The 11,839-nt window shown below is 46.4% G+C and overlaps 1 protein-coding gene across 1 annotated transcript; it reads left to right on the forward strand.

Moving 5' to 3' along the window:
- Positions 1-91: 91 nt before the first annotated feature.
- On the forward strand, positions 92-10,736 carry Nhlrc3 (NHL repeat containing 3). The gene is made up of 7 exons (XM_057757308.1): positions 92-320; positions 896-1,048; positions 1,595-1,742; positions 4,548-4,748; positions 5,732-5,823; positions 8,111-8,223; positions 8,648-10,736. The coding sequence occupies exons 1-7, from the start codon at positions 237-239 to the stop codon at positions 8,898-8,900; spliced, it is 1,044 nt and encodes a 347-aa protein (XP_057613291.1). The 5' UTR covers positions 92-236; the 3' UTR covers positions 8,901-10,736.
- The last annotated feature ends 1,103 nt before the right edge of the window (positions 10,737-11,839 follow it).

Consider the following 11,839-nt stretch of genomic DNA (forward strand, 5'->3'; position numbering starts at 1 on the left):
GGCGCCACCATGGTAGCGGCGGCAAGAAGCCCGGGGCCAGGAGCGCCGCCGAGCGGGGAAGCGTGGTCACTGGGTCACACGGTGGGCACCTGACTCGGGGGCGGGAGCAGGGAAAGGAGGAGCCGGAAACCCGGAATTTAGAAGTTTCTGTGCTCTAGTTTTCCGGTGCTTTATGCAGACGACCGCTCCAGACCCGGCTTCAGTCCCCGCCGACCTCCGCCTCCAGGACCCGCAGGATGGCGAGAGTCTGGGTCTGCGTGGGAGGCGCCGTCTTCTTTCTCTCCTGTCTGGTTTTGCACTGGCGCTTCAGTGACCCTCTGGTGAATAGCGGGGATGAGGCTGTCGGTTGTGGGTGACGCCGAGGGGTGCAGCCCCAGAGGCACCAAACCTGCTCCTGGGGCCCAGCTTCTGGCCATTCACTTTCTCTTTTAGTGCTAAAAAGTGTGCGTGTCGGGGCTGGGGAGGTGGCGCGGAGGTTGAGAGCTCTTACCGAGGACTAGGGATCGATTCCCACTACCAACATGACTGCTTACTCCCCCACTGTCACTCCAGTTCCAGGGGACCTGATGCCCTTTCTGGCCTTTGTGAGCGCGTGGTGCACATAAACTATCTCGGGCTCACACAATACGTCTAAATAAAAATAAACATATCCTTTTAAAAATACACGTACATCTGGATTTTTCCCCCAGCTCTTACTACACTCTAGAGTAATTTGCAGACCTTTTATTGTGGTTGTTATGATATTTAGACACCAAAACCTGTTTATCTGGAATTATTCTGGTTGTCAAGGCAAGCTGTAAAGATCAGAGAAACACACACCTATACTGTTTTGGTGTTTAACCTGGAAGACAAACTGAATCTGAGGTTTATTTTATTTTATTTTATTTTATTTGAGGTTTCAAGGACAATTGCTTTTTACGTACCCTGGAGAAAGGAGGATTCTCTTTTCCGGCTGGATTTGGGTTGGCCCAAGTATTCAGAGTACTTCACTGGTTCGACCTTTTCTGTGGCGGTTGACTCCCTCAACGGGTTAGTGTATGTAGCTCAAGTAAGTGGAATGAATATTTATTCTATGCGAGCCCATGAGATCAGAGTGTGAATGTGGAGATCTAAGGACACCTTTTGGGATTTGGTTCTCTCCTCCTACGAAGAGGTTCGGGGATGGAACTCGGGTTGTCAGGCTTGCTCAGAGAACATTTTTATCTTCTTAGCCATCTCCCCAGCTAGAGATTTTTTTTTAATTACACATATTCAGTTTGGTCACAACAGAAAAGAAAGAAGAACATTCAACCTGAACATAAAAAAAAAATAAAAAGAACTATAAGGGAAGAAGTGATTTACCACCCTTGATGGTCAATTGCATTTGTTTTTATATTTATTATGTTTATATTATGCTAATTGTGCAACAATCTTGAGTTGGCTTCAGCACACATTTTTGATTTGTATTGATGCATGTTATTGTTAGGTTTTGAAGTTAGATTTTTACACATTACAAGTTTCTCAGTTATCCTTTAATTTTGATTTCTCTCTGACAAAAGTAAAGATTAGCATTCCTCTTAAGTGATTCTAAGCAGTTATTTTTGTATGCCTTCAGAGAGGGGATAACATCCCCAAGGTATTAGTGTTCACAGAGGATGGATATTTCCTTCGATCCTGGAATTATACAGTTGACACACCCCATGGTATATTTGTCTCCGGCACACCATATGAACAGTCCGTCTGGATCACGGACGTAGGAAGTGGTATGTGTAGTCTTGTCTATTAAATTGCTTTTCTAGGTGGAATTCAGATCTTTGCCCGTGTTCTTGCTTGTACGTTTTAAGGCTAGCATTGCTGAATCTAATCAGAGTTTCTTTAATATTTCACAAAATCATTGTTACACCATATTCCTGTTGAATCAAGGGATTCCATGATGCTGTAATCATGATCTTTTAATCTTGTCAAGGGACTGTGTGGGGGTGGGATGGGGGAGGTGTAGGCCAGAGTGTCGTTCCTCAGGGCCATCAACCTTGTCTTTTGAAACAAGATTGCTCACTGGCCTGGAACTCACAAGCAGTCTGGGGTACCCTGGCCAGTGAGCCCCTGGCAGCTTCCTTTCTCCCCATCTCAATGCTGATTACAGTGCACACACGCATACTAGTGGGGTTTTAGTTTTTTTCTTTCTTTTTTTTTTCTTTTTCCGTATGTGGGTTCTAGGTATGGAACCCAGGTCCTTGTGCTTGAGTGACAGGCATTTTCCTGGTAAACTGAACCATCTTTCTCTACCCCTGCCCCCTCCCAGTTCAGGATCTTTTCTCCTTCGACCCTTCAGCTGCTCTTCTCGGACTAACCCTAACCTCTTCTGTAAAGTCAAATCAGATGTCAGTATTTTAAAGGAAATCCGTGGCCTCTTAACTCCCATTTATACCAGTTGTCTTTTGAGAGGATGAAGGGACAAGAACCCGCAATTTGCTGCCCAGAGATAAAAGATTCGCAGAAACTGGTGTTATCAGTTCTGAAATTCCGTTGCCTTAAGCGTCTCTGAAACCTTCCTGTGTCCCATGTCTTTACTAGGCAGTGCTGAAACCGGGTAGACCCTAGCTTCACAGCCGCAGGAGACATTCTCCCAGGCCGCGCTCCACCTGTGCTGCTGGTGTGTCCTCGCAACACCAGAGCCAGTTCCTACTGCCTGGACAGGCCAGCTGGAGTGGGGTCAGCAGGGAGGGTGTTGCTAGTGTCCCTTGGTCTGCTTATGTCCCTGACTTGAAGGGCATCCTGTTTCCCCAGCGTTTGATAATCCTCATAACACTCTTCAGAACCAGTAAGGTCTGGGTTTCTGTGAGGACAGCTGTTGTAACTCTCGTTCACAGGGTGCAGACGCTCTCTGGGCTCCAGGTAGTGAGCAGGTCCATTAGCGAGCGGTCGCTCTGTTCGTTTAGTCTTTGTTTTGGGAGGTAAACGTTGGTCCGGCAGCTCAAGACTGGCAGCCGCAGCCTGTCCCTTCAGGAAGCATCGCTTTTCCTCTCTCTTCCTCTCATCTCCTTTTTCCTCCTTTCGGATGCTTGCCAAAGCCAGGGCGTGCATCTCCGAGCCCTCGCATCCCGTTCTGCCGTGCGACTCTGTACAAGCTGCATGGCTCCCTCAGTTCCCCTTCTTCACCTTCCTCTCCAAGCTGCTGCAAGATTTACATCTTGGCTTCCCTGGAGTTCTTCGTTTAAGTCCTAGTAAAACTGGCCTTGAACTTAACAGTAGACCTAGGAGCAGGAGAGATGGCACAGTGGCTTAGAACTCTTGTTCTTCCGGGAGACCTGGTGCAGTTCCCAGCACCCACACAACAGCTCACAGCCATCTGTAACTCCACCCTCATCTGGCCTCTAGGCACTGTATACATACATACATACAGGCAAACATTCACCTACAGAAAATAAAGTAAAATAAACTATATGAAAACTCTTGGAAGTATATCTGAGTTTATGCAGTACTGTAGGGAGATTTTACTGTTTTCTCCTCTGTCCCCAGAAGTCACTTGAAAGACCCTTATTTTTAATGTATTCTGATCATGTCATCCTCTAAAAAGAAGAAAAACTCCCCTGGTTCCTAGAAGTAAATGCGGCTCGGATGATCTCATTCGTTCCATTGTGTCTTGTTTTCCGCCCTCACAGCCGAGAAACTCTTTTTATGCTCTTCCCATTTTCCAAATGAATTCATTTCTTCAGATGAAGATTTGGCTGCAAGTCAACCACTTAAAAAAAAATTTAAGTTCCCTGCCTTTCCAAGTCTTCAGAAACTTTGAGCTGTGCTTTCTCTGGTATGTCGTGCTCTCTGTTGCTAAAAACTTCAACCCAAGCGTTCTGTGCAGTGGTCAGGTGGTTCTCTGGTAGACTGGTAATGTGGGCTCACTCACTTGCCATCTGGAAGCTCGGTGCGTCACATCAGTAGTCTCGGGTGCCGCGCCTCCTGTGCCTTCTCCCTGGCCTCTGCCAAGCTGCAGCCTGCCTCCCTTACTTACTCTTACTTACTTTATTCTTTAACTTGTGTGGTCCTTTTAGCGCCAAGATGATTTTTCTCTCAAGAAGTGATCAGTTTTGAATTTGTTTCTGCTAGGAGAAAACGTATGTTTTTTTTTTTTTTTTTAAATATGTGTTGTTATATAGAGAATTTTTTTTGTTGACTTCTAAAATGTAAAACCTGTACATGGATGACTGAAATAACAGCTTTGACTGTAAGTTGCTTGTTTTTTAGTTCCTTCTGGATTTATTTTGCAAGCAGTATGTTTTATGAGGGAAACATGCACAAATCGTTCTAAGCTTTCTGTGTAACAAGCCAGCATTTTTGCTGTAGTCCTTTGTGGTTGCAGTCTCATGAATTTGGAGTGATTAGGTACTAACTCGTCGGCAGGTTTGCTCAGACCTTAGGAAGGGCTGCTTGCTGTCACCTGTCGCGTTCACGTGTGCAAGTCCGTTGACTTCTGTAGCCGTTCCAACCTTGTGACAGATTTGCCTTTAGCATATAAAAGAGGATGTGCACGCTGTGCAATGCTTCTAACATGTGTTTGTCCATCTCTACAGGAGCCTATGGTCACACGGTTAAAAAATATAATTCCCTGGGTGATCTTGTTCAAGTCTTGGGTACCCCAGGCAAGAAAGGCACGGGCTTGAACCCGCTGCAGTTTGACAACCCTGCAGAGTTGTATGTAGACGACACGGGAGAGATTTACATTGTGGATGGAGACGGGGGATTGAATAACAGACTAGTCAAACTGTCCCAAGGTAAATCTTTAACTTGCTATGATCATAAGGATATTATTTTATAACAGAATCTGATTTATTTGCTGCTTGGCATAATGTAGCCATATTGCACACGAAGCTGTGTAAAAGGCTCAATATGGGGAAAGCAGACGGTGGGATTGCCAGCAACAAATGATTCTCTCATTGGCCTGCATGTCCACCGGGGCCAGGAGACGCCTCCCAGGGACTGGGGGCGGTGTGAGAATTTAAAGGACTTCTGAGGATTTCTTGTCCTGCGTGCACTGGGGAAGCCGCAAAGCTGGATCCCTGCCAGGCTTCTTGCAGCTGTGACAGGGCAACTTTGCCCTCTTCACCGTGTGTCCTCTTTGTGTGCCCGACTCTCCTATCTCCCTCTTACAAGGATTCAGGGTGATCTCAAGATCGCTAGCTTCATCACAGCCTTAAAACCTTGCAGCCAAAGGCACATTCCCAGGTGCGATGTGTCAGGAGTGGACTGGTCTTTTCAGAGAAAGAGTTGAGTGCATAGCCTGCAACTCCTTCCAGAGACTAGAGGGAGACTATAGAAATCTAACAGAAGGTGTGATGGCACACATCTGTAATTCCTGCACTCTAGACACTGAGGCAGGAGGATTGCTAAGAGTTTGAGGCCAGCCTGAACTACATAGTACAAGGCCAACCAGGACTACATAATGTAACTGTCTCAGAACAAGAAAAAGAAATTTGAACAAAAGTGAACGTTTTGTACATAGGGAACTAGTTTGAAGCAACCAATGCAGGAGTTCTGAGCAGTGCGTTAGAAGAAATCGGAACAGCTCAGGCAGAGACAATGGAGCAGTGGATTGTTGGAAGGAGCACGTGAGCTCGACAGATTCAGACAGGACTAGGAGACCATACTCAAGTCCTCGGTGTGTAGTACTTCTTTCATAGTTTGCAAGACAAAATTAACATGTAAATGCATAAGGCATTCTATATGCTCACTGCTTGTATGTATTTACCATTTATAGATTTCATGATCCTCTGGCTGCGTGGAGAGAGTGGAGCAGGACCTGCGCAGTTCAACATACCTCACAGTGTCACACTTGACGCAGTCGGTCGGGTAAACACAGCCTCCTTGTGTTTGGAACCGCATGCGTGTGGGTGGGCGGGTATGTCTTGGTGTGTGTGTCTGGGTGGATGGACTTGAGTATTAGGTGGTGTTTCTATTTTATTTCTATTGCTGTGATAAACAAAGAAACAAACTTGATGGAAAGCCAGGTAGGGAGAAAGCAGTCAAGGTAGGAACTTCAGAGTCTCCACTGTCGAGTCGGCATAGGAGGAATGAGTGTACAGGCACACACATAGACACTTACCACAGTGTCTTACCACAGGCCAACCTGCTGTAGACTTTGCTTGTTGAGTGCTCTGTCCCCCGGCCGTCCTAGGTTATATCAAGTGACGGTTAAAGCAAGCCACAGTAGGCGCGTCTAGGCAATTTCTCCAGAGCTGGCTGTGCACACTTGCTCTCAAAATGTGTGGGCTCTATTCTGAGCAAGTTCTCCAAATACTTAGAAATTAGCAAACTAGATAAGTCTGTACTCTTCCAGTGACAAAAGGCACAGGTAGTGAACCCAAAACCAGAAAAGAACTTTGCCTTCTGCTAGGAAAACCATACTGCAAATGTTTGAACTGTCTCTGTTTCACAAGGGGGAGAAGGCTGCCCTGATGGCAGTGGGCAGATGAGCCAGAGGCTTATCCTCTCTGTAAACTCCCGCCCTTTCTCTCCCTTCGTGGGGCAGCCACACCTGGGGAATGGAACTGTCTCCCTGCTTCCCCGCCTCAGCTATCGCCCCCCCCCCCCACCTCCAGCTTTGCCTCAACCTTTAAGTAGAAATGCTGCTTCTTGACATCCTGGGGTTACCTTCCACCAAGCATGTCTCCATGAGCCGTGTTTCAGTTGTCTACCTGTTTCCTGCCTAGCTGCTCCTCTATAGATTACGGCTTCTGGTGGGCACAGCTAGTCCTAAGGGGTCATACCTGTGTTATTAAGTAAATATTTTGATGCGCAGTGCTGTGTCAGCCTGCCTTTATTGATGCAAACCCTATTTATAATGATATATATTATTATATTATTAAATTCCACTTTGTCAAGCATGAAAGTTCTGACATAATCAAATTCACCATGATGAGGAAGGTTGTTAGGGGCCAGCAAGAGCCTCTGGTGGGACAGCCTGAGATTGCTGGGGGGACAAACGACAGCCCTTTCTCTACATCCCTGTGGATCAGTGGCCAGCTGTCGGCTTCTCCATGCCAGGAGAGCACCCTGCTAGGGCCCTACACCCTCGCCCTGCACCTGCTGTTTATGACATGGATATGACTCATTCCATCACCGCCATAGCCTCTCACTGTGGAGTGAATTAACTCCACAGTTAAGGACTTCCTGTTTCAGAAGACTTTCTTTTGATCAAATGTGCTCTGAGAAAGAAAAAATAATCTGGAATGTCCTTCAGTCCTGAGACGTGACTGTTCCTTCCTTGGTCATCTGTCTGAGGCAGTAATGCCCGATCCCTGAGCAAACCCATCTCGGATCAGGAGGAAGCTAGAGCTGTCCACCCGCTTGGGCACCAGCCTCTCACTGTCCCATGTCTGGGTCTAAGAAGCAGTCAGTGGCTACCAAAATTAATACACACCAGTGAAGATAAAGTCAGGGTCTCCCTGGGCTACACAGACCCAGGAAATCCGAAGGATCTGCAAGGGGTGTGGTCTGTGCTGTGAGGTGAACCTGGAATTGTATAACTCAGGGAGCTCCATAAATGCTATTGAGAACAAACCTGAGCCTCTTTTATTACAGGAGAGTCTTAGTAACTCATTACAGTCTATAAAACCCATATCAAACCCATCATGCTTATGTGTTCCTTTCACACCCAAGCTTCTTCCTCTTTGGTGACTGTGCTTTGACCCATCCCGGGAGTCCCAGATAGAGGTTTAGAGATGGCACTGGGAGAGTAACAAGACTGCTTTTCTGTGTCTTGTGACCTGGCTTAGGAGCCAGCCAGCTCAGTTGTGCAGTGGTGGTGATGTGTGTTAGAGGGGTGGGTGAGTCTGCCCCGTCAGTGTCTCTGGTCTGCTGCACAGAGGCGGAGGACTCGGGATTTTAGGTACTTGCATGTTTAGTGTGGTTGATGGCCCTGTGGGCTGTGGCAGAGAGAGACACACGGTAGACTGTAGCATTCACGTTTGTTGGTGCGTTTCAGACAAGGTGTTTAACCCTCCTGAGAATGGAGGCTAGTGATGCCCTCATTAGGGTCCTGTAAACACTAACGGAGGCAATGGGGTGGAGCTAATGAAATAGTCATGTTTCTTCTCGTGTCGTGCGACTCCCAGCTGACGTGATTTTGGTTTCGCAGGTGTGGGTTGCCGACCGAGGAAATAAAAGACTCCAAGTATTTGATAAAGACACCGGAGAGTGGTTAGGAGCGTGGGACAGCTGTTTCACGGAGGAGGGGCCTTCGGCTGTTAGGTAATCGCTGCTGTTTGTTTGAAATGCTCGTTCTGGCTGGTTGTGTGACCCCTTCTTCTAAGGGGCAACTGAAAGTTTCAGGTGTTTGTTGTCAATTTTAAGCAGGAGTAATGGAAGGAAATAAGTTTCCAAAGAATAGTCCAAGGCTTTCTAGTCCTCTGGGAGATTTCTGCTCACAGAAGGAGGCCCAAAGCTTGGGTCCACACTGTTGACCTCCCGAACTTCTCGTCCTCCATTCGCTATGCTGTGCTTGTTTTAATGGAGGCGTGCCTTCAGCTTCTCTGCTATCCCAGACTTCCATGCAGATTTGAATTCATAGAATCCTTCAAGCAGTGATGGCCTCTGCTGCTGTCAGCATGCCCACCTGCAGAGGACACAAGCATTGAAAGAATGATCGTAATAATTGAATTCTCCTTCCTCCTAGGTTCACCCCGGATGGGAAGTACTTAATTGTGGCCCAGCTGAACCTCAGTAGGCTGTCAGTTTTGACGGCTCCCCCATCTGGAGGCATCGGCGACTGTTCTGTGATCAGCAGCATCCAACTGGCAGATCAGGTTCTGCCCCATCTTGTAGAAGTTGACAGAAAGACCGGAGCTGTCTATGTAGCAGAAATTGGTGCAAAACAAGTGCAGAAATATGTCCCGTGGCACAGCCCTACTCCCACCGTTGGGGCTTAGGGCTTCCATCCTGGAGGAGCTGCAGGGAGCAGTCCAGAGTCATTGTGTTTCAAGTCACTGAGGCACAGGGCCGTTGGTACCTCTTCCACCAGAGAAGTGTGTTGGGATGTCATTGAGAATTGTGTCTTCTTGAGGTTCCTGGGACTTAGTTTTACAACTAAGAGTTTTTTGTTTCTTTTTTCCTTTCCTTTTTTTGAGGGTCATGGATGTTGAACTCAGGGCCTCGTGCATGCTGGGCTTCTGCCCTAGCACTGAGCTGCATCTTCACCTAAGCAGCTTTTAAAGAAAGAAATGCAATCCCGAAATAGGGTTGTGAAGGGGAACTGTGATTGCAGCCGAGTTACTTGCTCAGGCTGATTGACTCTCTGGGCTCCTAGGATAGCCTTTTGATTTCATGTGAAGAACTGGACACTGCTGGTTTGTTTAACGTCTGTAAAATGGCCTGTGAGAGATGCGGATGGGCGGGCTGTAGAGCAGTCTGGTGCGTGCAGAGTGCTGCACCAGGCCAGAGCATGCTGGAGTGAGGAGCAGCATGGTCTGCCTTGAAGTCCAGCAGGGACAGAGTGGGCATGGTGATGCAGGAGCAAGAGGACCATGACAGACAGGACGAGCCATGCAGGGTGGATGTGTGGAAACTGCAGGCAGCGACAGCTTGGCCTCAGAGACGAGCGAGACAGAGTCGACAGTACCATCCAGGTAGAGGAGACCTAATTCTTACAGACTTTCCTTGAATTCTGAGGAAAACACAAAACAAAGGTTTTGGTCTTTGTTTTTTTTTTTTCCTTTAAAGTGCTTAATGGCACCCTTTACAAATAAGACGACAACAGCCAGCACCTAGCACTTTACTAAAAAAATGGAGATTTAGCAATGGTATTTTAAGAGTTAGTGCCAACAATGAGTCCCTCTTCACTGTTGCCCATCCCATTTTTTAGAATGAACTCACTTTGCTACTAGCACTTATCTACCTCCAAGATATTTTAGGGGGTCAGAAGCCTTCACACGGAAGTGTGCCAAGCATCTCCCTGCCTCTCCAGCCCGCTCTTCCCTATCTGAATGCTGGCCTTCACACGCAGGCTCTGTGTTTTTCAGTCTGTTCTGGTTTATTCTAGGTGTCCATGCAACCTTTCCCTCTCAGGGTCTTTCGATCGCTCATCCCCTTTGCTCCATCAGCATCCCTCGCTGTCCCAATGGTACATGGTGATTGTGCAGCACACAAGATGCCTAAGCTGACTTCACTCCCCACCCCCTACAGCTGAAGGGGTCTGAGTTGTTTTGGTGCTTGGGTCACATGCAGCTATCTCTGCAGCTTTACACAATTGATACATTGTTAAAGACATACTTTTATTATTTTCAGTTATGTTCGTGTATGTATCTGTACTGTGTGGGTAGGTGCACACCGGAATAGATGCCTATGGAGGCCAAAGACATTTGATCCTCCTGGAGCTGGAATCACAGGCAGCTGTGAGACCAAACTCAATCCTCTGCAAGAGCAGAAAACACTTGTAACTTCTGAGCCTTCTCAGCCCTAGGAGCCTGCGTTTTGTTATAGATGTGAAACTTCTCGATGCCTTTGCTTCCTAGGGTTATTCTTGATAGAGGAGGAGGAAGTGTCCTAACGAGAAAGCCAAAGGCTGTGGTTGTCTCTCCTTCCGCTCTGATAAGGATGAATGACTCTTTAAGACAGAGTGTTTGTCAATTGCAGAAAACTTGGTTACAATCTGGTAGAGACAAACCACTGTGTGGCATCGTGTGCCATTGCTGGAAGGCTAAGGTGACAACGAAGTAACTGGTTTTGCTGGTTTTGCTTCTTCTGGTTCTTAGAGGTTTTTGAGTTTGTTTGGGTTTTTTTTTTTTTTTTTTTTTTTTGGTCACCAAATATATTTATTAAGGTTACTGAATATATTTATATGGGTTACTGCAAAAACACAGTAAAAAGAGTGAAGTTTGACCTTTTCTGCTCAGGATGTCCCCTTACTCCCAAGCTTCATGTCCTGGCCTCTCTCAATGCCTTGCCACTGTTAAGTGTTTCTCCTCCTTCTGATCTTCCTTCTGTTCCCCAGTACCAGAACTTCCAGAACCTCCCCGTTCAGATGCCATCTTTTTATATACCATTTCAAAGAATTTCAGTGATGCCTGTTGAAGTGAAGATGCTGCCTGTCTAATGTTTTCTCCCGTTTCACTGTCCTTCCAAGCAAGGAGTTCTCTCATTTTGGAAATCTCTTTCTTTAGCTTGTTGCACTCATTAGCAGGTAACTGGTCCTTGAATTCTTCTATCTTGCTTTCTGTGTCATGAATAATTCCTTCAGCCATATTAACTGCTTCAACATATTCCTTCTTTCTCCAGTCTTGCTCAGCATACTTCTCTGCATTTTTAACCATATTTTCAATGTCATCTTTGATTAATCCACCAGAAGACTGGACCACAATCTGTTGTTCACGACCCGTTTCTTTATCTTTGGCAGAAACGTGTACAATACCATTGGCACCAGTGTCAAATGTGACTTCAAATTGAGGGACTTCCTGAGGGGCTGGTGATTTTATAGTTAATGGAACTGGGGATTCTAAAATTTTCATTCTTAGATTCACTAAATTAAATCAGACTCATGAAAATAAAATCCCTGAACTTATATGGGTGGATTGTTTTATTTTCAACTGCATACTTTAAGCAATAATAAAATAAAAATTTCGAAGTCAGAATTTATCAGCTGTATTTGTTTTTACAAAACCTATTACAAATGGGAGGTTTTTCAGACTAGTCAGAGCAGCCACTCCTCAGAGCTTCCTGAAGGAAGGTGCGGTTGGTACCTGTGTTACAGCCTTCATCCAGAAGAGGGCAGCAGCGTTCCATGTATGGTAGGCATGGCTTGGAATGGCTGGGGAAGTAAAATGCCAGGCTTCGTGTGCACCTGAGTTTAAAATTGAAGCTGCAGTATCGAACA

The sequence above is a fragment of the Chionomys nivalis genome, chromosome 24 (assembly GCF_950005125.1).
Source record: "Chionomys nivalis chromosome 24, mChiNiv1.1, whole genome shotgun sequence".
Lineage (NCBI taxonomy): Eukaryota > Metazoa > Chordata > Mammalia > Rodentia > Cricetidae > Chionomys > Chionomys nivalis.